The 24,200-nt window shown below is 40.5% G+C and overlaps 1 protein-coding gene across 1 annotated transcript in view; it reads right to left on the bottom strand.

Annotated features, from left to right (window-relative positions):
• Positions 1 to 24,200, bottom strand: part of wdfy3 (WD repeat and FYVE domain containing 3) — a 101,933-nt gene that overhangs the window by 29,114 nt on the left and 48,619 nt on the right. The window contains exons 19-37 of the mRNA XM_078251438.1: positions 20,252 to 20,352; positions 16,046 to 16,264; positions 15,429 to 15,610; positions 12,815 to 13,046; positions 12,455 to 12,615; positions 10,363 to 10,474; positions 10,030 to 10,220; positions 9,166 to 9,318; positions 8,523 to 8,596; positions 8,141 to 8,302; positions 7,843 to 7,937; positions 7,537 to 7,657; positions 6,594 to 6,811; positions 5,379 to 5,575; positions 4,620 to 4,754; positions 3,149 to 3,328; positions 2,381 to 2,614; positions 2,197 to 2,296; positions 1,090 to 1,250 (exon numbers count right to left, since the gene is read on the bottom strand). Coding sequence (XP_078107564.1) covers positions 1,090 to 1,250; positions 2,197 to 2,296; positions 2,381 to 2,614; positions 3,149 to 3,328; positions 4,620 to 4,754; positions 5,379 to 5,575; positions 6,594 to 6,811; positions 7,537 to 7,657; positions 7,843 to 7,937; positions 8,141 to 8,302; positions 8,523 to 8,596; positions 9,166 to 9,318; positions 10,030 to 10,220; positions 10,363 to 10,474; positions 12,455 to 12,615; positions 12,815 to 13,046; positions 15,429 to 15,610; positions 16,046 to 16,264; positions 20,252 to 20,352 — 3,028 coding nt within the window. The remainder of the gene's footprint in view (positions 1 to 1,089; positions 1,251 to 2,196; positions 2,297 to 2,380; positions 2,615 to 3,148; positions 3,329 to 4,619; positions 4,755 to 5,378; positions 5,576 to 6,593; positions 6,812 to 7,536; positions 7,658 to 7,842; positions 7,938 to 8,140; positions 8,303 to 8,522; positions 8,597 to 9,165; positions 9,319 to 10,029; positions 10,221 to 10,362; positions 10,475 to 12,454; positions 12,616 to 12,814; positions 13,047 to 15,428; positions 15,611 to 16,045; positions 16,265 to 20,251; positions 20,353 to 24,200) is intronic.

Raw genomic sequence — 24,200 nt, 5'->3', positions numbered from 1 at the left:
ACCAGCACTGATAGGTGTAGTTGGGTGTGGTCAGAAGTGTGCTTTTTGCACCTGTAGCCACACCCAACAGTGATGTCACCGGGTACTGGAGTACACTTGTACTTCACTGTAGCAAGCTGAAAAGTTAAACCACTGAAGGTCAGCAAAGACGAGATTATCAAAGTTACTCTTTAATAAACCTTTCTGAACGTTCCTTTATTTATCAGACTAGTTTCGTTTTCAGCACAGCTTGACCATACATCTAACTAAACACTGCATTTACAGCTTGCGATCTATGATAACTATCTCGCTAACACCGACTTCAATTGTTTTTCTGAACTTGATAACTTGAGTCATAGGCGCCAATACTGTCGGTGCTCCGGAGCTCGAGCACCCACGGAAAATGCTGAGCACCCACGTGTGCCAGACTGCCAGTAGGCTACATTCATTTAAAATTAAACATTGCAGTTGGTGCTAAGTGGAGCGTCTGTCATACTGTGATTGGTTATGTCGCTGTCAGTCCCCTGCTCCATATCCTATCCACCAATCACAGTGTCTCTTGGATGAAAACGCCTCTTTAGTGACCCCCCTTCACCCCATGATTACCATGTGCATTAGGTAATCAGAGTGAGACTAAAATGGACAGGTTTGTTATTAAAAAAGCTAAACCTAATGATGCAAGTGCATCATTACGTTTAGCTGTCCTGAGTTGAAAGATGGCCTACTTTACGGCTTTATTATCAAGTTAATAGGCGTGCGTGTTCGTGTCGGCCGCTGTCCATTGCCTAAGGTTCTGAAATGCAAACATTTTTTTGACTACTTTTGTAGCCTGTGCGCCCGTGAGCACCCACGGAGGAAAACATAAATCGGCGCCTATGACTTGAGTGAACAGAGGTTATAATCACGACCCTCCAGCTGGAAATGTCTGTCGTCCAACTGCCTTAACACAATGCAGTACTATTTTAAGATGTCATTTGATAAATACTTCTCAAGTGCCTTGATGTCTTTGTCAGGGAAATAAGAATATTCCTTCATTTTAAAAAAACGGATACATATCAATTTAACCATTTGGGTTAATATGTCTATTTTGGACAGCGGTTTGGTTTGTACCTGTCCTATGAGCTGCACGATGAAGTCCACCACCAGCTTGGAGTCCTTGTTGAACATGCCCTGCCACAGCTTGTCCACCACCCGCTGGCTGAAGTAGAAGACGTTGTTGACCAAAATCTGATAACTGCCTCCACTGCTGAGGGGCAGAGAGGCATCTTCACCTGAATGGAGAGGAACAGCAAGAGAGGCGATTAGCTGCCATTTGCAATTTCTCCTTTGGTGCATTTACCCGAAATGAGATACTGACGGATTATTACAGTAGAATCACATTACTGAACAAAGTAAGCGCTTTAACAATTTAACAACTATTTACACTGGTTTCACAGACTGGTTTTAAGTATAGTATTTGGAGACTTGTAGGAATAATATTCTCCTATAAGGATAGTCTTATGTCTTTAGCAACAGACAATACCTGAAAAAAACAGTAGACAATACCTTCCAGAACATAGCATGCTCTCAGTAATATGTGCTGCACTTGTTATAGAGTATATCCTCAACCTTACACCCTTATTCTATTCACTGTAAAACAAGATGAAACATAATAACCAGCTCAGATACATTTAGAGGTAAGAGGGGATTTGTTCAAAGGACAAAACCATATTAAATATACATTTTGCGTATCATCTTATAATGTACAGTATATTTGAAAAAACAAGACTGCAGACTAAATATAACACAAGTAGCCATGTAGAAAGCTGAAGATGCTTGCAGTTTTCTGGGCTTCTGACTGTGATTTGCTGACTCATGATGCAGCCATCAGAGCATCTCACAGAGCCAACTAAGAAATCGGTCCAAGATGTCCTGCTGCAGCATGCTCATCCAGGCCTTTTTCTGCCTAATCATCAGCTATGTTGGTTAATAGCCTCTGGCCAAATACTGTTAAATTAAGTGCCGGGTTTGTCTTCTCTGCTAGTCACTTTGGCAGGTAGCGAACCATTGAGGTAAAATGAGACAATCAGTTGCATCAAGCTGCATGAGGAAATTATTTGAAGGTTTTTGTTTATCCTAAAACTATAGATTACTGGAGTTGGCAGGTGTGGCAGGTACATAACAAACTTGAGACAGGCTAGATCCATCTGTATGAGGGGTTGAGGACTTTGTTCTGACCTAGAAGGACATCAGCAGCCAGAAGATGCTCCATGACGCCGTCCAGGATGTTGGACTGAAACTCCTTCTGCTGAGTTCTAGTGGAGCGGTCCGGGGAGGCCTAGTACAAAAAAAAGTTTATGGGTTTGCACTCATTTCAAATCAAGATATCAGATGACCCCCCCAAGCCTGGTTATGTCCTCACCTCCAGCAGCAGGTCAATGATGGGTGTCTGCTTGCTGGCCGGGGTCATACAGAGGTTGTCCATGATCAGGACCCTCATGAAGTCAAAGACGTACTTTTTGGCTGGGTGGTTGGTCAGGGACGTCTTGGAGCCCACGTTACAGTATTCAGACTGGCTGCGGTTCATACCCGAGTCCCCAGCGAAGCCCTTGAACTCCTCGGTGGGAGACCCCGCCTCGTCGTCCAGATCACTGACCTGGAACAGATGGATGGATGGAGTGAGACAATCAAATCATTTTTCTTTAATTTATTTTTTACAGGACAGCACTTTAGCAAGGTTTAATATCAAATAATGACATTTTATTACAGAGAACCGTACAAACATTTATTTATTTTTAAATCCTACAGTGCAGCCTTGCAAAACAAACTGCAGTGTCTTGCATTTTGTTTCGTTGCATTTTGTCAAGATTACACTGTGTGCCAATGGTTTCAAAGGGGCAATAAGTTAAGGTTTTTATTGCCCCATAAGAGAGAATCACAATTTAGCTGCAGCAGTTTGATAGGATTTCTGATCAATATCTGTGATTACTTGCTCTGGTGATGAGATTTTTTTTATTTGCTTTTAAACCCAATTTCAGACCAATTCCCTCAGAACAAAAACACCTTTAATGCTTGAATTTATAGTCTTGAGACAAAAGATTTGTGTCGAAGAAGTTAAAGTGCTTCATCTCCTTATTATCACCAGTAAAGGTCACAGATTTGACATTGCTTCTGAAAAAAAAAGCCATACCATCTCAGAGTAAGGCCTGATGTTGAAAGGGAAGACAGATGCTGCCAGGGCACAGAGGAACTCAGCACTGTGCCACATAGGTGCCAGGTCGTGCACGTTGTGGTAAAGATACCTAAAGAACTGCATGAGGGTGACCGGGTACTCCCTCAGCCAGGAGCCTTCCTCCTCTGACTGCCACGGCTGGAAAGAGACACACAAGAAAACAAATCAAGCACTGACTCAACAGAATTATTTATTTATTTATTTATATATATATATATATATATATATATATATATATATATAATATAAAAAAATGAATGAGGAAAGTGACTTTTTTTTTTTATAAAACAGGAATCACTCAACTGTAATGTAAGGAGACAAGGTTTAGAATGTGTTTCCCCAGTTCATTTGTGTCTTTAAACAATATCCTCAATGTGAATTGAAACAAACACAGAACTCTCCCAGACAATGTGACAATCCTATAGCTTTATATTACAGCCAGAAGTTTGAAGTATTTTAACTTACTTTTCTGAGAAATGATGTTGGCATGGCGGACGGGTCCAAATACTACAATACCCCCCAATAATATTAAGTAATCTTAACTTGGGAATTATAAACAAGATTTTTACAAAATGTTTTATTTGGCAAAGGAAGCCAAGGTTCTCCAATGTTGTCTAAACACGAGCAGTCGTAAAAGAATTGTCCCTGAATCATTTTCAGTTTATTGGAAGAAACTGATTAAAATCGAGAGCTAGCTGATCAAAGAAAAAGGAGACAAGACTGCAAATCGCACCAACCATTTGATATCCGCTTTCAGTACTTTTGGTCGGTACTAATAAAATAATGAGGTTTGATACAGAGCTAGTTCCCATATGTTTATTTTTTAATTGAATGTATAAATGACGGATGGAAAACTGTGAGGCGCTTAGTTTGCAGGAGGTCGAGTGAAGCGTCTCAGCAACCAGCAGCGAGCTCTGTGAGATTCACGAGAAACTCCCGGGTGTGAGTGTGTGTGGATATAAACGGCGAGTGTGTCAAGTCATTTTTGTTGGATTAAATGAGCTTAAAAAGACCCCTTTAAAGAATCCAGGCAGCAACTGCTGGGAAATCCTACATAAAGAACCACTCACATATGCTCTCTGTATGGGAGTGTTCAAAAGTAATCTGCTTTTGGGAAAAAAGGTGTTTAATTGAATTAGTCAAATTATGGGTAAAGAGGTTTCTCTTAAGCCTGAACTATGCCATTGGAATATTGATCCTGTGAGCATTATTTTCTCAGGAAATGAAACTGTATTTTTCTGTACTTTCTATCGGCTGTTGGAATTGTTTTTTTATATCTATTCATCCTATGGGGCACGTTAAATTAGATCTGAGCGTTTGCCTTGATAATTATGCTCTTCTTGAAAATGACAATAAAGATAAGATTCAAAAAGAACTTCTGACGACCCAAAGTTTTTTTTCACACTGTAGGCTGAAGGGTCGTTCTCACCAGGTTGAGCATGCTGCGAAGCATGGCCAGCAGCAGGAAGGCCGCCTCCGTGTACACATTGTGGATGGAGGCCACTACTGTCCCACTGGACGCCGGTATGCCAAAGATGAACGTCCAAAGGGAGTCCAGGTCAAACTGAGAGGACAAACACACACTGGGGTAATATACAGTCAAATAAACACCACACATGCAGTATTATTTTAGAATATGATTGTCCGAGATGCACATTTGAACAGGCTGCGTGTGTTTTTACATCTGAAAACTGATAATGTACATGTATGTGTATATCTGGCATCAAGAATTGACGTTTTTGTAAACGTGGTTACACTTGCAGCTTTTTCTCCTGATTTGTGGTTAATCATGCTGGATAAAAGTGGGTTGCTTAACAGGAGCTGCAAACATATATTACCATCAACATACAGTCAGAATCTGATGGCTACTAAGCTGTAAGAGACCATTATGCTGGTACATTTGACTCATAGGTTTACTAAACATATGCAAATTACATTATTTGCATCTAAAGTAGCAAGGTCGCTATCATTCACTGCATCATTCCCACAGAAGAATGATTAAAAACAAAATCAAGTTAAATTTAAGGAAGACAGAAATTAGGTCTTTCTTAAAGACATTAAAGTTCTTTAATTTCATATGTATCGATTTTAGTGTATAACATTCAGTAAATATTACTTATAGATTCAGAACAAACTGAGCAGATCCATTAGTATTAGTAGAAGTAGAAAGAAGGTTGGGTATACTAACATGTACCTGCAGGCTGTCTGGCAGCTCAGTGACGGGCTGCTGCAGGAACAGCGCCATGAGCAGGAAGTAGAGCTCCGGCACGTTGGTGTGTTTGGGCAGCAGGGTCTGCAGCACAGGCAATCCTGGGAAGTGGCAAGCGTCCCGGTTGATCTCTCGCACCGTTGAGCGCCCACCAGCACTGCGGCCCACGTTGAAGCCTAAAGAGGGGGCATGGAGAGTTAAGGGAGGAGTGAGAGTGAATGTTGCATGAAGGCAGACAGGTGGTATTACCGCACACGCCCTCTGACTACAGCATCTACTGGAAACTCTGAACACAGCTGTTAGGGCAGGTTTATCAAGGAGGTGGTTATAATAATAACCCAGGACGGTAAATCCTTTAACTAAGATAATCAGGCAGGATTCAAACTGGAAACTAAGCAGTAGCAAAAAAATTTAAAAGAGTAGGATTTGGTTTAGCTGGATGACAAACTCTAAATCTAAATAAAATTACGGGTTTCACCCTGATTGCATACATTCAGACAATGCTACAGCAGTGGCAATTCTGTTAGGCCATGTCACTACTCAGCGAGGTTTTCATAAGCAAGGTCAGTGGTTCTCAACCTGGAGGCTGGTAAGATGAGATTGGTGAGGTTGTAATGTAGTTTAAGGCAGTTAAAAAAAAAAAAAAAAAATCTAATATAGAAATCTGTGAGCATATTCTTGATTTTTGACTTAACACGTTAATAATTATAGCATAAAAGTGCCTGTAAAGAGAATATAAAAATCACGATTTAAAGGCAAGAGTTAATTATTTATACCTACAAATACTTAAAATGACAAACTGAGCAGGTTGAAAACCATTGAGCTCAGGAGGGACTACGGTCGCAGCAGCAGGGAGTGAAGGGAAGCAAAAAATATGAAGACGAACCCTTGGCTGTGAGGCGCACAAACTGCGCAGCTTTGTGTTTACTGAACGATGGCCAACTCCGACGGAAAGCGTTGCCAGAGTCTGGAGAGGCGTCTGCTGAGCCATATTACAACATACAGTATATACACTGCACATTATTGTGTAGTGTAAAGAATTAAACAATAGTGTGAGCTATTATCAAGCACACCACTTGTAAGACAATTGCCTAAAATTCACTAGTCTAGAACTACAACTACTTCAAAGTTAATATTGTTTCCCAGAGTTTGTTTAATTAACCGTCAAGTGCCAACGCAGGCTTGTGCACTCACCCAGCACTGTGCCGATCTTATTGGTCAGGACAGAGTCGGTGTGGTCCAGCCAGCCTCCTCCACAGAGGCCCTCTTTGAAGCGGTTAAGGATGGACTGGTTGGAGAGCAGCACCACCAGGATCCACAGAGCTGCCGTGACCGTGCTCGAGTGAAGGTGTTCCTCCATGAACATCAAGAGCCAATCAAAGCCCAGCGTCCGCACTAGCTCCTCACACGCCCTGGGGGGGGGGGACAGAGAGCTCATGGGGTGAACTGATACTCTACAGCCGGAGGTATGTCTAAAACTAGTGCTGTCAAACGATTAAAATATTTAATCGCACATTTTTATCTATTCTAAACGTCCATAGATTTCTTTTTGTCCACTTATTTTTTCTCATTTGAATGCTCTTATCAGCATGGAAAAATGGATCGGCTTGCTTTGGTTTTGTTGCCTGGCTTTGACGAGGGGGCGGAGAATTGGCATCAGCTGTGTGCTTGGCTATCAAGTGGTATTCCAGACTGGACGTGCTGCGATGGTAGCTCAGTTCACAACGACAAAAAACACACAGATCACTTTGGTCTTGTCAATGGAACCATTTGGCAACGTTTTAAAAGTAAACTTTCCATTCAGAATCTTATTGGCATCCATTTCGGCGTCTCACGCTCGCCATCCACTCAAAACGTAACGTTAGCCTACTACTCTTTGGCCGGCTCGCAAGCCCAAACAAGTGTGTGCGGAGTGCCTGTTGTTTTGTTTCCGGTCTAGCTAGATCTGGTGTGGTGTTGTAGTTTTCTAACATTACTAGTTGTTGCAACAGCATGTGAAAAAAACAAATTGACGCCGTTTAAAATGGGTTTGCGTTAACGCCGTTAATAACGTGTTTAACTGACAGCACTATCTAAAACCTTTGTTATAATTTTATTACCCTCACAACCATCTCAGGTTACTTTTAGCGTTACTTACTGGGCATTGACTGTGCACTTCTCTTTGGTGGTGAAGAGCAGTCGGAGCAGGTTGTCCAGCAGTCGGTTTCTCAGCAGAATGAGGTTGGCTGACAGGAGACCGCCAAAATCATCGTCATTAACTGGAGGCACAAAGATCAGTCATATCAGTTAGAAAGTTAAACCACAGGCCCAAAACAGGCTGAAAAATCGGAATATGTATGCATTTATATATTACGAGCCGAATATAAATCAAAATAACTGCTTTTGTATTTACCAGCATTTGGCCACGTAAACAAGGATGTAATGTATTTTTATTTATTGTTACCTCCATCGATCTTCTCCTCGTTATTGATTTCCATGACGACAAACTTCTCACACACGGCGAATGTGGGAAGAGTCGAGGAGATGAACTGGCCAAACCTGTGTGGTGGAGAACAAAACTTTTGCTTTCCGTTCCCCAGTTTTTGCAATCAAGCATACGGTAATGACTAACGAATGCAATATGCATGTTAAGCTCTAGTGCTTCTGGTAATATACTAATTCTATAGTTACTTTATCCTGCATGAGTTAAATGTACAACACGTTTACTCCTTGTGGATAGGTATGTCTGAACATGTGTTTACCTCAGCAGATCATATGGGTTGGGGAAGCCCTGCAGCAGCAGACTGAGCACGTTGCTGATGGCCGCTACGGTCGGCTGGGACAGCGAGGTGTCTCTCAGGGTCAGCAGCAGTCTGGGGATCAGCTGGAACTCCCTCAGCAGTTTGGCATTTTTAGCCGCCTCACTGTTCAATACAGGAAGTGGTACACACCGTTAGTTTAGCTTTATTGCTGACATGCAATTAATTCTGCCACTAAACGTCTTCAGTGAAATAATAATAATTAATAATAATAATAATAATAATAATAATAATAATAATAATAATAATAATGAGCATTTCCTATTTAATCACTTTTATTTTTATTTTGGGCCGATGTTAAGGAAAATAAAGTGTTGACACTTGCCTGGATTCTGTCAGCAGTTCGATGAAATGCTCAAACAGAGACAGATGGAGCTCGTAGGGAGCGTGGAGCCAGACCTGAGGAGCAGAAGGAGCAGACTGAGATGACACAAGTTGTGTTTGGCAACACAAACTACTGGCGAGGACAGGTGGCACCTTGGCACAGAGTGGCCCAGTTTCTAAAAGGTTCAACAGCCGTGTAAAAAACGTTTGGTTACACTTTACTTGAAGGTATCTACATAAGAGTGACATGACACTGTCATAAACACATGACACTGTCATGACACATGAACCCTAACCATAACTTGTCATGACAAAAACCAAATGACACTTACTAAAAGAAGCGTTATGTCATAAACGTTTTTGACACGTTTATACTGTTTATGACACGTTCATGACAGTGTCATGTCACTCTTATGTAGATACCTTCAAGTAAACTGTAACCAAAACAGTTTTTTTCTCATTATGTCACAGCAGCCAGCACATTTCAAAATTCATCAGCCAGATAGAAGCTGATGAATGGTCAGTTGCCAAAATGTTTCTTTTAACTGGTGGACTGCAAATAAATGGAATCCGTTTGGTGCTTTATTTCGTAAGAATTTACTGGCATTGTGGTTTTATTTGACCACAATGCCCCAAGCCCTCACCTCAAAGTCACAGAGCAAGTCCTGGAAGGCGGTGGAGTTGGGAATGATGGAGGTCTCGTGTCCACTGTCAACTGTTCCCACCAGAGAGAAGGTGAGGTGGAGGATGTGGCTGTTGAGCAGCGAGCGCTTCTTCTTCAGCAGCATAGCCAGCAGCTGAACGGGACAGACAACGGCAAGAAATATTTTAACCACGCGTATTTCATCGCTTTTTTAATGTCACGTCGCATTTCTGTTTTATCATCGTAGAAATTAAAATACCGAAGTTTTACCAAACGTATTAGCTTTCCGTTTGTGATTGTGCAGCCAAGAAAATAAACAGTAGTTTTAAGATCACAGCCAACAGAAGAAAGAAATAAGAAACAAAAATACTAAGTTACAGCAGCAAAGAGAGGCGAGTAAGTGGAAATAAAAATGAAACTTAAAAGAGTATTCATTTCAAAACTGGTAATAGGACAGAGGGCTATGTACGTAGGGATATGACGAAATATATCGTCAAAACGATATGAACAAGTCTAGCGGATATATTTTTCCTATATTATTTCTATCACAACGTTGAACAAAACAGCAGCCGAACTATGTTGAGGCAATATTTATGACATTTGGATGACGCTTTACGCTCTGATCCTTGCACATTATGTTAATTCTTAATAAAATGAGAGAATAATTAGTACTTATCATTTGTCAAGTGTCAAAAAATCTCGAAAGAAACCTGCCTCCTAACAGTCAGTTATAAAACCCACCACACCATACCTGTATTCACCAACTAATGAGTTTTTGTTTCCCTGCCTTTTTTAGCTACAGGTAACATCCAGAATATGAGAACGTGTTGTGTGACCGGTGTTAAACTGTAGAATTGTATCTAACCTGGTAGCCTTTGATGCGCTCCATCTCCTTACTGGCCAAAGGATTGCTTTTTACAACACACACCAAAGCTTTGACAGCAGCATACAGCCCCTCCACATCTGACGCCATGGCAACCAGGCCCAAGATGGCCGCCGCCCCACCCACATACTGCAGGTTGGTGGCCACGGGTTTGGCCACAAAAACACGGACGCCTGAAGGGGTAAAAGAAAAAGGAAAGGTGCGTTTCCCTTTAGTAAAGCTGCAGCATAAATATGACGTTTCAAATGTATGAGCTCATCACAGAAAACAGGATTCGTTGTTGATTTCATGGGTTATTTCACAGACTTGGCTTACCTAAATATCCAATGACAGCGGCTCCGATGGTACGCGCTGGCCCATTGAGGTGGCCGGCGGCATTGTGAATCAGCTTGACCGGAGTGGCGTTTTCATGAGAGGACACAGTGAGCTACAGAGGGAGGGAAGATGCTCAGTAAAGAAATCCAAACCAAAAAAACCCACAAACACAAAGCCAGTCTTCCTTTTTAGGTTTTTTTCATGAAGCCATTTCCCTTACTCTCTCACCATTCTGCATGATTTTCTCATTTGTCCTTGTCCTATATCCCATATCTTTGCTTATAGACTTTTTCTTTTGTTTTGTGTAGGGTTTGAATACTGCTTGATGTGGATGTGGTGCTTTTATTCAGCCAGTTAGAATGAAATAAGAGAACAATTTAGCAAGTGAAACAGGTACAGGTAAAAAACTATAAACCACTCTCTTCCTATTCTACAAAAGGTCCCTGCGGCAGCAGAAATGCTGCCTCTGCACTTCTTTGCCATTTGCTTCCTGTGAGTCGCCGTGGGCCAAGGCTTAGCAGGGAGAGCAGAGCAGGCTGGGAAATTACTTGACAGGTGGGAAGAGAGATAAGAACGGGGAAGGGAGCTCATTCGGAGCTCAAACACACACAAAATGGGATGGTGTGTTAGTTATTGTAAATGCATATTATGTGTAAATGAAAAATCATGCAAGTAGATTAACTGCATATTTTCTGTTGAAGAGTGACTTTGACCTTTGCATGCCACTATGCACCTGCACAGGGATGGGCAGAGACATTTTGGGCGGCAGAAAAAAGGCCTGATAGTTGTGAAATTTAAACAAAACACTAAATATATTAACACAGCTCTGACTACCTTACACATGTATCTTATTTCCCCTAGGCAATTGTTTAATAGTTTTTATAAATACAGACTTTTTAGTATTCACCAGGTTAATCACAAACAGCAAAGGAAACTCTGCCACAATGTGCATGTTCTCTTTGCTACTGCGAACCCTTTTTTAATAAAAAATCTCAACAAAAATCTTGACACTAAACTGAAAAAGGCTGTTGCTGCACTTGTTAATTTTACAGGAAAAAACACTGCACCAATAATGAAAAACCCTGTTGTTATTATTAGATGAGGATTGTTTCATGCAGGACACTTTTCTCATGTTTTGGTAAATTGTAAGACTTTGGTCTAATTTGCTTCCATGTCTTCTTTTACTTTAATTTAATTAAAACTTCCAAAATACATATTTAGATGGTATTTGTTTTAGGCTGCATCTGTAGATTTCTTCTAAATTAATCATATTTAAACCTACAATTTAAGGGGGTAAGACTCTTAACTCCTTAACTGGGGAAGTTCTGTGGTGATATGTTTAGTTATTTAGTTTATCCTGTTCACCTGCAGTGCCTTGTCGAATGAATGCAAATTATCGCATTTTAATTAGTTAACGCCTAATTTCATTGCATAGCAATGTGGCGATTGTGATGACGTTATTAGACACTGATTTTACTGTAGCTGTTCACCTGGAGTGTCTCCATTAAGTACAGTGCATTAGCCTGTACGGCCATGATGCCTCAGCTTAACCGTAGCTGACTTATTACATTAGCAAGTAGCTCATGCATGTTAGCGAGACAGAAGTTAATGGTTTGTTTTGTCTTTCGGGTAATTAGCTGTAAACTCGAGGCACTGGCTGCTTAGTCTTTTGTTCATCATCGCTCACCTCCACACAAGACAAGAAAAACGTTCTGGGGTAGGAGCTGGAAGGGACTGCTGCCTTTCTGTCTGTCTGCCTCTCTCTCTCTCTCTGTGTGTGTGTGTGTGTGTGTGTGTGTGTGTGTGTGTGTGTGTGTGTAGCGCGTATGAGCGAGTATACGTTTCTCCTATGATAATATTTTGGAAACACTTATTCTCCATTTTTTTTAAAGCCATTGTGAGGCTTTATTCTGTTGATTGCTCCAGTCTATATGCTCCTTTCAGCACATTCTCCCTTTGTTAGGCTCCATGATTGCTTTTGACAAAGTTCCCAAAGATGTACAGTCTACAGTCTCTACATTCTACACTGGCTTTAATAAAATACAATACAAGCATGGTGACTTTCATTCTACAGAGCAGTGGTGTGTCTGACCTGTTTGGCGATAGCTTTGCTGTCCAGTTTGTTGTAGACTTTCCTGATCTTGGCCACAGAGAGAGTAGTGACAGAGAGCGCATAGAGACTGAAGGACACCTTCTCCTCTGGTACCAACGCCACTGGGGAGGCAGGTGCTCCCTCTGTCTTTGAGTCTTTACCTGGGACAATAATAAAAAAAGACAGACGGGAGGTATTATAAAGATATGACAAAGATGTGAGGAAAGGGGATACAATTACAAAAGGCAAGGGTAGAAAAAAGGTATAAAGGATAGTTAGATGGCACACTAAATTAAAGAATATGAGAATTGAAGAGTAAACTTGTCAAGGCAGCAGAAGAGGACGGAGCGGCCCACTCACAGGGCAGGTAGACGGCCTGGAAGCTGCCCACGTAGTTGGGTCCCAGTTCGTAGATGGCGGCAACGCTGGTGGCAGGCAGGACCTCCTCCAGGAAGTGGCTGGGCCCCAGGCGCCACACCAGGCTGGAGAGCTGGCGCTGTGCAGGCGGCGTCCCCACATACCCGTACACAGTGCTCAGCACAGGAGGGTTGGTGGAGCCGGAGCCGCCTGGTGCACTGTGGACGTAGTGAAGCTGGAGGAGAGTAAAGGGGGAGGGTAATGATGCAGATGAGTGATTTCTATAAGGGAATATCACATTCAGAAACTGTCCCCGAGTGCACACACAAAGATGGAGCTGAAGATTTCAGCCACACGGGCAGTCATTTGTGTCATACCAGAACAGTGAGCAAAGCTATTTACTTTCATGTTTTAGATATGTGGGCGACATTTCAATTTGAGCATTTTATTATAATAGCAGCAGCAGCAGGAAGAGTAGAAATGAACACCGCAACCAATTTGCACATTTTAGAGTAGGTGCAGAATAATAATCCAAGCGTGTTCTAAAAATAACTAACTTTTTATATAGGTTTTAATAAAATATATCATTGCAAATTCGATATGTTTGGGTTTCAGACTGTTGGTCGGACTAAACAAGATACTTGAAGACACTTTTAGGCCTGGGAACTTGTGATGACCATTTTTCACTATTTTATGACCAACGCATAAATCGAGTAAACCTAAAAATGATTATAGGATTAAAATATAATCAAAAATAGTCACCGGTTGCAGCCCTTAATGATGCACAAAAGGGGCCAGGGCTGCTCAGACGGTTAAGATCAAATGTAGCCAACAAATACTGTCATCGCTCACTACCAAACAGCTTTTTAACAGTTCTTTAAACAAACATCTATATGTTAGAGATGTGTAAATCTAAGGTCAGGGTTACAATACAACAAACAATCTAAAGAATTGAGTTAAAAAGCTGCACAATGTATCATCTATTCATTATTCATAAATCATCCATTTGAGGTTCTGAATGTACCATTGTTCTTGTTGTTACTGGGTAGATACTTTTTCATTTGGCCGAAGAGCACCGAAAAGATCCTTGGAGACTGTATACTTACAGTAAGAGCGAAGTGTTGTGCTTTACAGACACCCATTCCCAGAGGGCAACAAACCCAACCACAAGTACACTCTTACATGCACACAGACAAACAAGATACATATGACTTGCTTGTTGTTTCCTGTATGAAGACCTCAGCAGGAAATGAAGCCGCTGTTATCAGCGGTGCTGAGAGGAGGCTGGGACTTGTGGTCTGCCACGCCGTTTCCATGCTCTGCTCTCTAATCTCAGGGGAATCTAAAGTCACTAAACCACAGGCCACATCACAGTATGCTGACTGCAGATTTTAGTATATGTGAGATCAATCGGATATCTACTCTGCATATTTCTAGCCACACGTCCATCTACATTATATGATAATGAGAATAGGAAATGATACACATCAGCATATTCGGAACAGGACTGATATTTGGACGAATGCCCAAACGAACCGCATGAATAATTTCTTAGTCGATTGTGAGAAGATTTATGTACAACAATAGTGATAATCAATTAATCATTTGCACAAAATACAAATTCAGATTCTTTAATGTGATTATTTTCTCCTTAGCTCTGTTTTCTTTTTTTATTGTAAATTGAATATCATTGGGTTTTGGACTGTCAAGTTTGAAGAAGTTGGTTCTAGTAATCGGTGATGAGCCTTTTCTTTTGCATACTTTTAACAGTTTTCACCTCTGTATTTATGTACATATATGTATAATATATTTATTACTAGTCATTAAGCATATACATTTACTACATTCGTCATTACATTCAGCTTATTATCATTTGCAATTCTTCCACAAACTTACCTTACTTCACATTTATTATGTTATATTTTATCCCTATATTTTAAAGCTATAGTGCATAGTTTCGGTCTTCTCCACGAGGATTTTTAAGTACTGACAACAAAACTGTCGGCGCATCCACATGATATAAGCCTTCCGTGATTGCACACAACCCCCACCCCTCCTCCACACAGTTACTTGTTACCAAGGAGGACAAGGAGGATTAAAAAATAAACATTATGGACTCTTCAGAAGAGGTAATTATCTTCACGCGAAAATCGCCAGAAGACACAATTTTCTGAACACAGCCATACTGAGAAATGCAGAGAGTGTTGTGTGGAGCTGCTTAATATTAGCTTTGTATTAACTCATTTGGTAACGGCTTGAATGTAACGGACGTTCATTATTATAAAAAAAAGTTACGAACTAAAGCTTTAACTTGCACTATTTTATGTCTTAGACTCTCATTTAGTTTTTTTACTAGTGATTATCATGTTATATTAAGTATTATATATTTTCAGTGACAACAAGTGATTTGGAAATGTTATTGATGCATTGATAAAAATAAAAAAATAAAAACTTGACTTTTTTGATATTGTATAGAGAACCATAAATAATTTACTTGAAAAAATAATCTATAGATAAATTACAGACGAAACTATTAGTTTCAGCCCTAGTTCCAGCAAACTGCTGAGGAAGACTTTTCCTGAGATGTCGCACATGTATGATATCACGCAAGTCTTACCTTGACAGTGCTTATGAGCTGGCCGTCGATGTACAGAGTGGCCATGCTGTTCTTCAGCATGCCTTTGCTCATGACCAGCACCAGGTGGTGCCACTGGCCCTCGGCGATCAGCTCGCCGCAGCGGAAACGAGCACAGCAGGGCAGGATCTCATAGAAGGAGGCTTCTTCACTCGACTCATCCGCTGCTTGATGGGGGGAGGGAGAGGGAAGCAGGGGGCAGTATCGATGAGTCAGAGGGAGAGGGGCAGGCGTAAAAACATGACCTCTGGGTTACTGACTGAAATCCCACAAGGCACAGCTTTATAAGGTGTAATAGATTAGCAGACTTCTCGCACTAACCACCCTTCAAAACACAATATATAAACAGTTTCTACCTTTAAATACATACTGAGATGATTCAATCCACGGTTGATATAATATTCTGTCATCACTGATATCTACAACAACAGAAGCGGGTTTAAAATTGTATATGCATATGTGGCCTATTCTTTAACTAAACTGCGCCACATTTGTATTCACTTCTACTTTGCTAATTATTTGGACTCAATTTGATGTAGAAATTCAACCATCTGATGCAATACATGAAACAGGTTGTTATATTCTACTGTTGTACTCACAGTAGGTCTGCAGCAGCTCCTCCTTGGTGGAGACGGTGAGCGAGCGATCTTTGGCGGACAGCACCACCGCCAGGCAGACGTAGTGTTGCTCTGAGGACGTGGCCCGACGGACGACGGTCAGCAGTCGCACCGGGTGGGCCTGCGGAGCTGCGCTGAAACGCTCGACGCAGAACCAGGTGGAGTAGCTCAGGCCTGATGGAGGAGGGAACAAGCGCTCCCCTGGAGGGGAAAGAGGGAAAGGTGGAAGAAAAAGAGATCAGAGGATGTGTAATTTTCTTTAACCAAAGTTCAGACTGTTATGTTCTACAGTACGGCTTGATTGGATTTTTTTCGTCATGCGTGTGTTACATATACGACAAAATAAGTAAAAAAAGACGAAAGGAAACCCTGAAAACCCTCAAGGGGATTGGCATGTTGGGTTCCCTAAAATAATGAAACGAAAGGTAGCATATAGAAAATAAAAAAATAAAAAAAGTCTATAAATAAGGGACGGAAGAAAGGAACAATTAAATGAGGAGAGAAAATAAAGAATGTAGAACATCAGAAAGGGAAAATCAGTCATAAAAAAAACAAAAAACTAAAGACAGGAGACATGTCTGTTCATCACAATACTTTCTACACCGCATCCACATATTTTGCTCTGGGATTTCCAAAACAACACAAACTGACCCATGTGAGGCGCTACCTACTATTACATGTACATCTTGATACACTGAACTGTGTAAAACAGGACAAACACATTTGTTCTCTCCACAAATTGGCCTCCAGGACTTTTGGTGTGTATACACCATATTGGGTGAGACATTTTCTGAGTGCCCCAGATATTATAGTTTGGACTGACGACATGTTTACTCTTGTTTTTGTTGCTGCTGGCACCTACTTGATGTTAACAGCCAAAATTGAGCTGGAATTGTGGCAAAAAATAACAACAACATAAACGTGTAATGTGAATTCTATTCGTGCATTACATCAGCTTGGCTTTATTTTGTTTAATGCTGTCACTCTCAGTTTGTCTAAATGTAATCTATGATCTTCAATGTTTTTTTTCTTTTAAGGTGAAATACACCACTAAGCCTCTTAGGTCGTCTTATCTCACCACTGTACAAATTACAAAAAACATTATTTTTAATGTGACAGGGAGAAACCGTATTTGGGATTCAATACTCCAGTCTGTCAGCGTTGTTTTCAAACGCACACCTTCAGACTGTAAAATAAGATGTAGGGATTTAAAGTGGAGGACACCCCTTATAAGATTCTTATCAGATTCTCCCAACTCTCTAAAGACGCTAATAATGTTACTGTAACTGCGTTTGATTTGCGCTGATCTTTGTGAATTGGACTGTTGTTTGCAACAAGGCTCTTTTGTGCCAAATGTATGCATATTACCTAATTTAAATACGTGCAAATAGCACAGTAGTACCAAGACGCTATTTGCTTGGCAGCACAGCACCCTTTGCGGGTGCTTTGAGAATTGCAAGTTTTCTTTTTGGTCTAATTTGTGCAGGTATAGAGATCCATACCCAGCCTTCAGGGCAGAATTAGGCAGACAAAGTTTTTGCTATATATATATATATATATATATATATATATATATATATATATATAAAAAAGAAAAAAAAAACTCAAATTATGGAGCAACATCCAAATAAGTAACACTGCTCAAACCTGAAGGCAGTTACTGTAGTCTTTGAGCCACATTGTCCGGCTGTCACTCAACAGGTTTATAAAACAAATTAAAATTGGGCAGAATACCATTATTCACCGTCTGCTGGCACACCTCCATCTGCTCTGAGACCGACAAGCAAGGATTGATTTTTGCATTAGGCCTTACTGGAGAACATACCCAACTACAAGTTCACTGATACTATTACATTACTTCTTACTTGTGGAGCTGACTATGGACTCATGAGACTTGGATTATAGAAATAAATAAAAAAAACATAAATGTTACAGAAAAAGCTGCAGCAAACCTGCTGCAAACACCAAGACACTGATGAAACTGGTTTGAGGGAATACATCTATTTCTATGAATCAGTAGATCGTTGATACAACAGAGGTGCTATGAGTTCCTGAGGAGATGGAGGATACTTTGATGAATGAGCTTCTTGATGATGTCATCCAAGGATATGGGTCAGACAGGAGTGGTATAGGAAAGGGAAGAAGGAAGGACAGAGGAGGGGGAGGAAGAAGATCGAGACAAATGAAGCAAGAAAGGCAAGAAGGTAAAGTGAGAATAGGAAGAGGGATGGAGAAAGAAAGACAAAAAAAGGTCAAGGTTTAGAGACAGAGAAAAGGAAAATGTGAGTGACAGAAGAGATGAAGGGGAAAATAAAAAGGGCGAGGTCTATAAATAGTGTTGGGTGACTGGCTGGAGAAAACAAAAGGAGGAGAGCGTGGGGTGGATGAGTGCATAGGGAGCTGATGAATAGGTAAACAGATGGAGAAATGATAGTAATGTATGAGAGGAAGAGGGAAAGGGAGAGGATGAGGAGAGGAGAGGAGAAGTCTAGCTGTGCTTCATAAATACTAAATGAGGCTACAGACTAGAAAATCAACCATAACGTCACAGATTATTTCGATCTCTGCCTTCAGGTCTTTGGGTTGGACGTGTTGGAGTTTTTCTTTTGCAAGCACAAATGATGAAAACTGAAAACATCAGAACAAATACACTCTCTGTGGGTGAGATGAAGAAATCCTGAGAAGTTTAAAAAAAAACACTGTGCCCCAAGACAAAGGAAGAAAGTGAGAAACAAGAGGAATGCAGATGAACTGGGGAAAACAAACGAAAGTGATGAGGAAGATGATGCACAAATAAAACACTAAAGATGTAACAAGTTAACGCAAAGACGGTGTGTAGGGTTTAAGAAATGGGGCAAAATGTGCATGTTAAGTGTTTGAAGAGGAAGATAATGTGTTTCATGTGTTAGGATTAACAACAGCGGTGTTGTGCAGGAGGAAGAAATATGAACACTTCAAATATCAAAATGTATTCTTACTCTTTCACTGCTTTAGTGGAAAAAATGTTTTTATACCTCAATCATTTCTGTAACAATGACAGAACATGTTAATACTATCGGGGCAAGAATAAAAAAAACTTATTTTGCTAACTAACAGCTTGTTGTCTGCCAAACCTGCTGGTAAAGAGACACCAGAAAGTGGCTGTTGGTTGGTGGTTAAATCCTACACTAATATTAAAATACTAATACAATGTTCTCCCTTTTGAAGAAAATGAAAAGCCATATTAAATGTGCCAACAAGCCGAACCAAGTCACTGTGAAACTTCAACTCAAAATGCTTGCTAATGCAGTGTATTTTCGTGAAAAAGACTGAAGATGTATTCTGAATCAAAATACAACACAGGTTCAACGACATACAGTGGCTTGCACAAGTTTACACACCCATGCTAAAGTTGACTAAAAAGAGGAATAAAAAAAAACAAAAAAAAACCATCTTTTGAAAATTGATCTTAATGCCTTAAAAAAAATAGCCCCACATCATCACATACCCTTCACCATAACCAAAAGAACTGGTGTCCTTAAAGCTTGGATTTTCCAAATTTTTTTAATTAAGGAATTAAGATCAATTTCCAATAGATGTTTTTTGATTCCTCATTTTAGTCAACTTTATGTTGTTGTCTAACGTCTGTCGTCTCATACACAGACTAAAGTTTGTCAATAGGATGACTGTGGTTGCGTCTTGTTAGTAGGGCTGCACGATGTGAGTAAAATATCCAGTTGCGATTATTTTGACAGATATTGCGATATGATTCACGATATTGGAGGGAATGATCATTTTTGTATCATTATTCTTATTTTCACTGAAAAATATTAAAATGAAAAAACGTGATAGTTATAGTGTGATTTTTGCAAGGATCTGTACCAAACAGACCAAATCTTTAGTCTGTAGGATAGGATTTGTAGGCCGGGACGTCTCTACAGCACCACAATACTTCATTCAGACTGGTTAGGCACATATTTTGCCTTTAACAAATATTGTGCCGCCTCTGCGATTTTGGATATTCCACTAGTCCATATTGCGATTTCGATAAAATAGCGATTAATTGTGCAGCCCTACTCGTTACTTCACCAACTAGTCCGGCAAGTAGTCAACATGTCTCTACATTCCAAGGTGAAATGTAGAGGCTAAGATGGTAAATTGTACTATATTATCCAACTGCAAAATAAGGAAAGTTTGGGCTGTCTTTACCTGTACCCATCCCGCTCAGCACTGCTCCGTCGCTGACACATGAGGCGTTGGTGTTGTTGGTGGGAGCGTTGTGTGGAGCCAGGCTGGGCAGAAACAGGCACCTGCACAGGAGGACAGAGGACAGATTCATGACTATGTTATCTGGTGAAACAGCTGTAACAGATAAGTAAAGTATCTTCCAATACCATACCTCCTCTCATCCAATATTTAAAAAGAGAGCAAGGCTTAGGTTATTGTTCTTATGTCATTCTCTGTATGAAAGAAAGCCAAACTGCAGCAGCAATTCAGGACACATGGAGGAAATGAGCACAATTCTGGAAGGGCTCCTCCTGCAGGTTAGCATCACGTTGAGCGCTGTCAAAATACAATTCCCCTTCTGTTAACTCACACAAACATCTCTACACCATAACAAAAAAATATAACTGGTGCTGAAACGATTCGCCAGTTACTAATACTACGTGTAAAAGAAATTCGATAAAAAGACCAAAACCAAAATGTGTTAATTTCTTTTCTCAATGCTTTCAGACTTCCCTAGCAAACCATTCCCTAGTTTCAGCCTCTCAAACATGAGTAAATTAAATATCTTTAGCTTTTTGACCCTTTGTTGGAGAAATCACACAATCTAAAGACATTCCCCTGGACTCAGTGGGGATTGAGAGAGTTTTTTTTTTTTTTTTACTAATCTGACATTTTATATTATTAATAATTGATTATATGCATAGATGACATCAATTATAAAAATGAAAAACTGATAGTTGCAGCTCTAGATATAATCCACTTACTATAAGATTTTTTATTAGCTCTATAAATTATGCATTTTGAAAGAGACACTGATTGAGCCCCAAAATGACCTGATTTTGTTGTTGGCTTTCTCTCTTCTTCTTTTTTTTTGTCCACCTGGACAGGAAGGTCCGAGGTCAGGGTTAGCTACAGGACAGCGTCCCTTAAGCTGGCAGGGATTCAATGACTTATTCGAGGACAGTTCTCAAGGGCAGACACTCTGGTCCTTTGTTTAACAGACAGTCTGTCGAACTAGCAAGAACACCACATTGCTGCTTCATAGTAGCAACATGTATGCTGTCTATTTTCCCCATTATCACCTTGATTAGGTTAAACAAAAAAACAAAAAAAACAAAAAAAAAACACTCCGGGAATTTCACCAGCTTGCTATGCTAATTTTTCTTTTCCCAGTCAGAATGAGATGCAGTCTTTTCCCCTCCACCCCCATCCACCCACACTGGATGGGGGCCCTTGTGAGATGGCTGGCTGGGTGAGTGTGCATTGGTGTGTCGGAGTGTGTGTGTAAGCATGTTGTGCATGATAGAAAGTGGATATGTGCATGTGTGTGCAAGAGAAGAGAGTGCCTGTGTGTGATTCCTAATAGCAGCAGGGGCATCAATATTTCATGGTGACAGATGGGAGAGGAAGGAGGGGCGTGTGTGTGTGTGTGTGTGTGTGTGTGTGTGTGTGTGTGTGTGTGTGTGTCTCCTCTTTTTATGCTGAGGAGAAAGTGGGCCAGTGCCTCGTTGCCTGTGTGCTGCTGCTTTGCTGTGTTTTCATGGGGAAACTCCATGTTCTATTCTGACACGGCTGCTGCAATGAGTCAAATGGCTTCTCATGGGTAAAAGAAACAGGAAAGATGAGAAATTATGGACCAGGAAATATGGTCACTGGGTGGGAGAGGGGTTTCTAAAAAAACGTAAGTCAAAGGCAACTGATCTTGCTGTTAGGTCTTGAAGAAAGATGCTTTATTGAGTCTAGTAGAAGTCTGTGGAGTTCACAGATGTTTTTGTTCTGTTTAGCATCTGAGTATATAAACCTGTAAGCTCAGTGCAGTATATTTATATTAAGTAATAGGAGATGACAACTTTTTTTCTTTAAAACAGGACCTTTTCTTTAAAACTGGTCCTGCCCCCCAAATATACCCAAGTTTGGGGCCGAATCAGCACTGAAAACAATGCCAACATGTTGGAGGCTAAACTTTATGTCTACAAGTTAAACGCACAACAGAAAAACAGAAGCAGAGCAACAAGAAACCACAGACCTGCACAAAAGATTCAGGGACATTGGAAATAACAATGAGACAAACCAAGATTCTTTTTTTTTCTTTTGAGAATAGTTAATTTGATATTCATAAAACATCCCTTTGCTGCCTTGGTCTACAACAGCATAATATATTCACATAGTCCAAATCAAAGTGATGCTATCTAGTAATTCAATACTGGTCAAGTAATCACAGGGCAACAACTTTGACATAAACTGGCAGAATAAGTCTAAAATGACCTTTTGCAAGATGCCTCCCTCGTTCTTAAACCCGTACCCTTATGAATATTAAAAAGGAATATAACATATTATAGCCAGAAGTTTCTCGTAAAAGTTGTTTACTTTGTGTCAGTGTAACATGTGTGTCACGTAAAGTGTGTGGGTGAATTGCCAAGGTCACATCCCACACGCCACTGTGCCGCTAACATACAGCACGCAGCACGGTGTGCAGCAGAGCCTGTCAGCAGCAGCATCCACAAAGCAAAGGGTGTCGTTGGCGTAAAATAAGCCTATTTGTATGCGTGGCTCCAGAACTTGAGGCGAATAACAACCTCCTGCTGAGACAGTTGCAAGCGCTGCTCAGCAGTAAAAAAAATAAAAATAAAAAAACACAACCTGTTAAATTGTAGGGAAAATAACACGTGGCACCCTGAGGTGTGTGTCACTGGTGAGAAAAAGTGCTCCATAAAGAGAATGATTTAGAGTAAAGTGGATTACAGAGGACCGGCAACATCGGTTGCTGCAACAGCCTCTTTAAAAGCATGTAATGAAGACTGGTCCAATCCTGGAGTTCTAAAGTTCTCAAGTAAATATTTATTATATTAACAATGGATCAAATGACTAGATGTAATGAATGAAAACATAAAATGTGTTGCTTGAAGTGACAAACTCAGAGAACTATCATCAGCCATGTTTCCAGCAGCAGCAGGCAGCTGTTTTCAAAGAGTAACGACTAGCTGGTGAAGAAAGTGGAACATTTAACAGCTGGAGAGCCAGATATTTTCTCAATAATTGGTGGAGACCAAACCGGAGCTTAGAGAATAGTGAATATTGGAGTTACTTATTCATCAGGTGTACACAAACAACTCCAAATCAGTGTGAATGTTGCTCCGTGTCTGCTGGATGTGTAAACAGGGAAATGTTGGCTAACATATTAGCCATAAGACTAGGGTTGGGTACTGAAACGCGGTGCCAATAGGGCACCGGTTCCGAAGTAAAGGGTAGTAACGAGACCGAATAAGAACGGAAATTTTGGTTCCTCATTTCGGTGCCTGACTCTGACTGACTGACTTTTTTCAGAAGCCGCGCTGCACGGGATGCTACGTTAACGTTAGCTAGTAGCTGGATTAAACACAATGGTTAAAATGCTGACAGCTAACATTAAACGGTGTAAAGTGTGACTGTATTTCCCTGTAGAGGATTCCAACACCGGGACCTAACAGTCTGACTGTAGCTGCCGTTGTCGGAAAAACAACACACAGACGGTGTGTTCACTTGAAACTCGCCAGCCTTGTGGTGCATTTTAAGTTATTGTAAAATACCCTTTTCCCATCTGGTGCTTGTTTTTGTCGTTTACCAGCAATTTACTGGTGAAATAAGTCATTGTTATAAGTTATTGTTATTACATTATTAATCAATCATTTAATTTTGACCATACGGCCTCAGCAATAAACAAGCAGTTCTTTAATGTCCCCAACTGTCAATTTGTGCTCCTTTTTTATATTTTATTATATACACATTATAAACATATTATATATATTTCGGTTCAGGCACCGGCACCGTTTTAAAAGTATCAATTTAGCACCGGTATCGGAAAAAAACAAAATGATACCCAACCCTACATAAGACCTAAGATAGTATGTTAGTGCAGTTTACATGAGGAGTGTAAAGAACATGTGACCCACCC

This window comes from Sander vitreus, chromosome 5 (genome assembly GCF_031162955.1).
Source record: "Sander vitreus isolate 19-12246 chromosome 5, sanVit1, whole genome shotgun sequence".
NCBI classification, from domain to species: Eukaryota; Metazoa; Chordata; class Actinopteri; order Perciformes; family Percidae; genus Sander; species Sander vitreus.
This window is presented reverse-complemented; position numbering and strand designations above follow the sequence as displayed.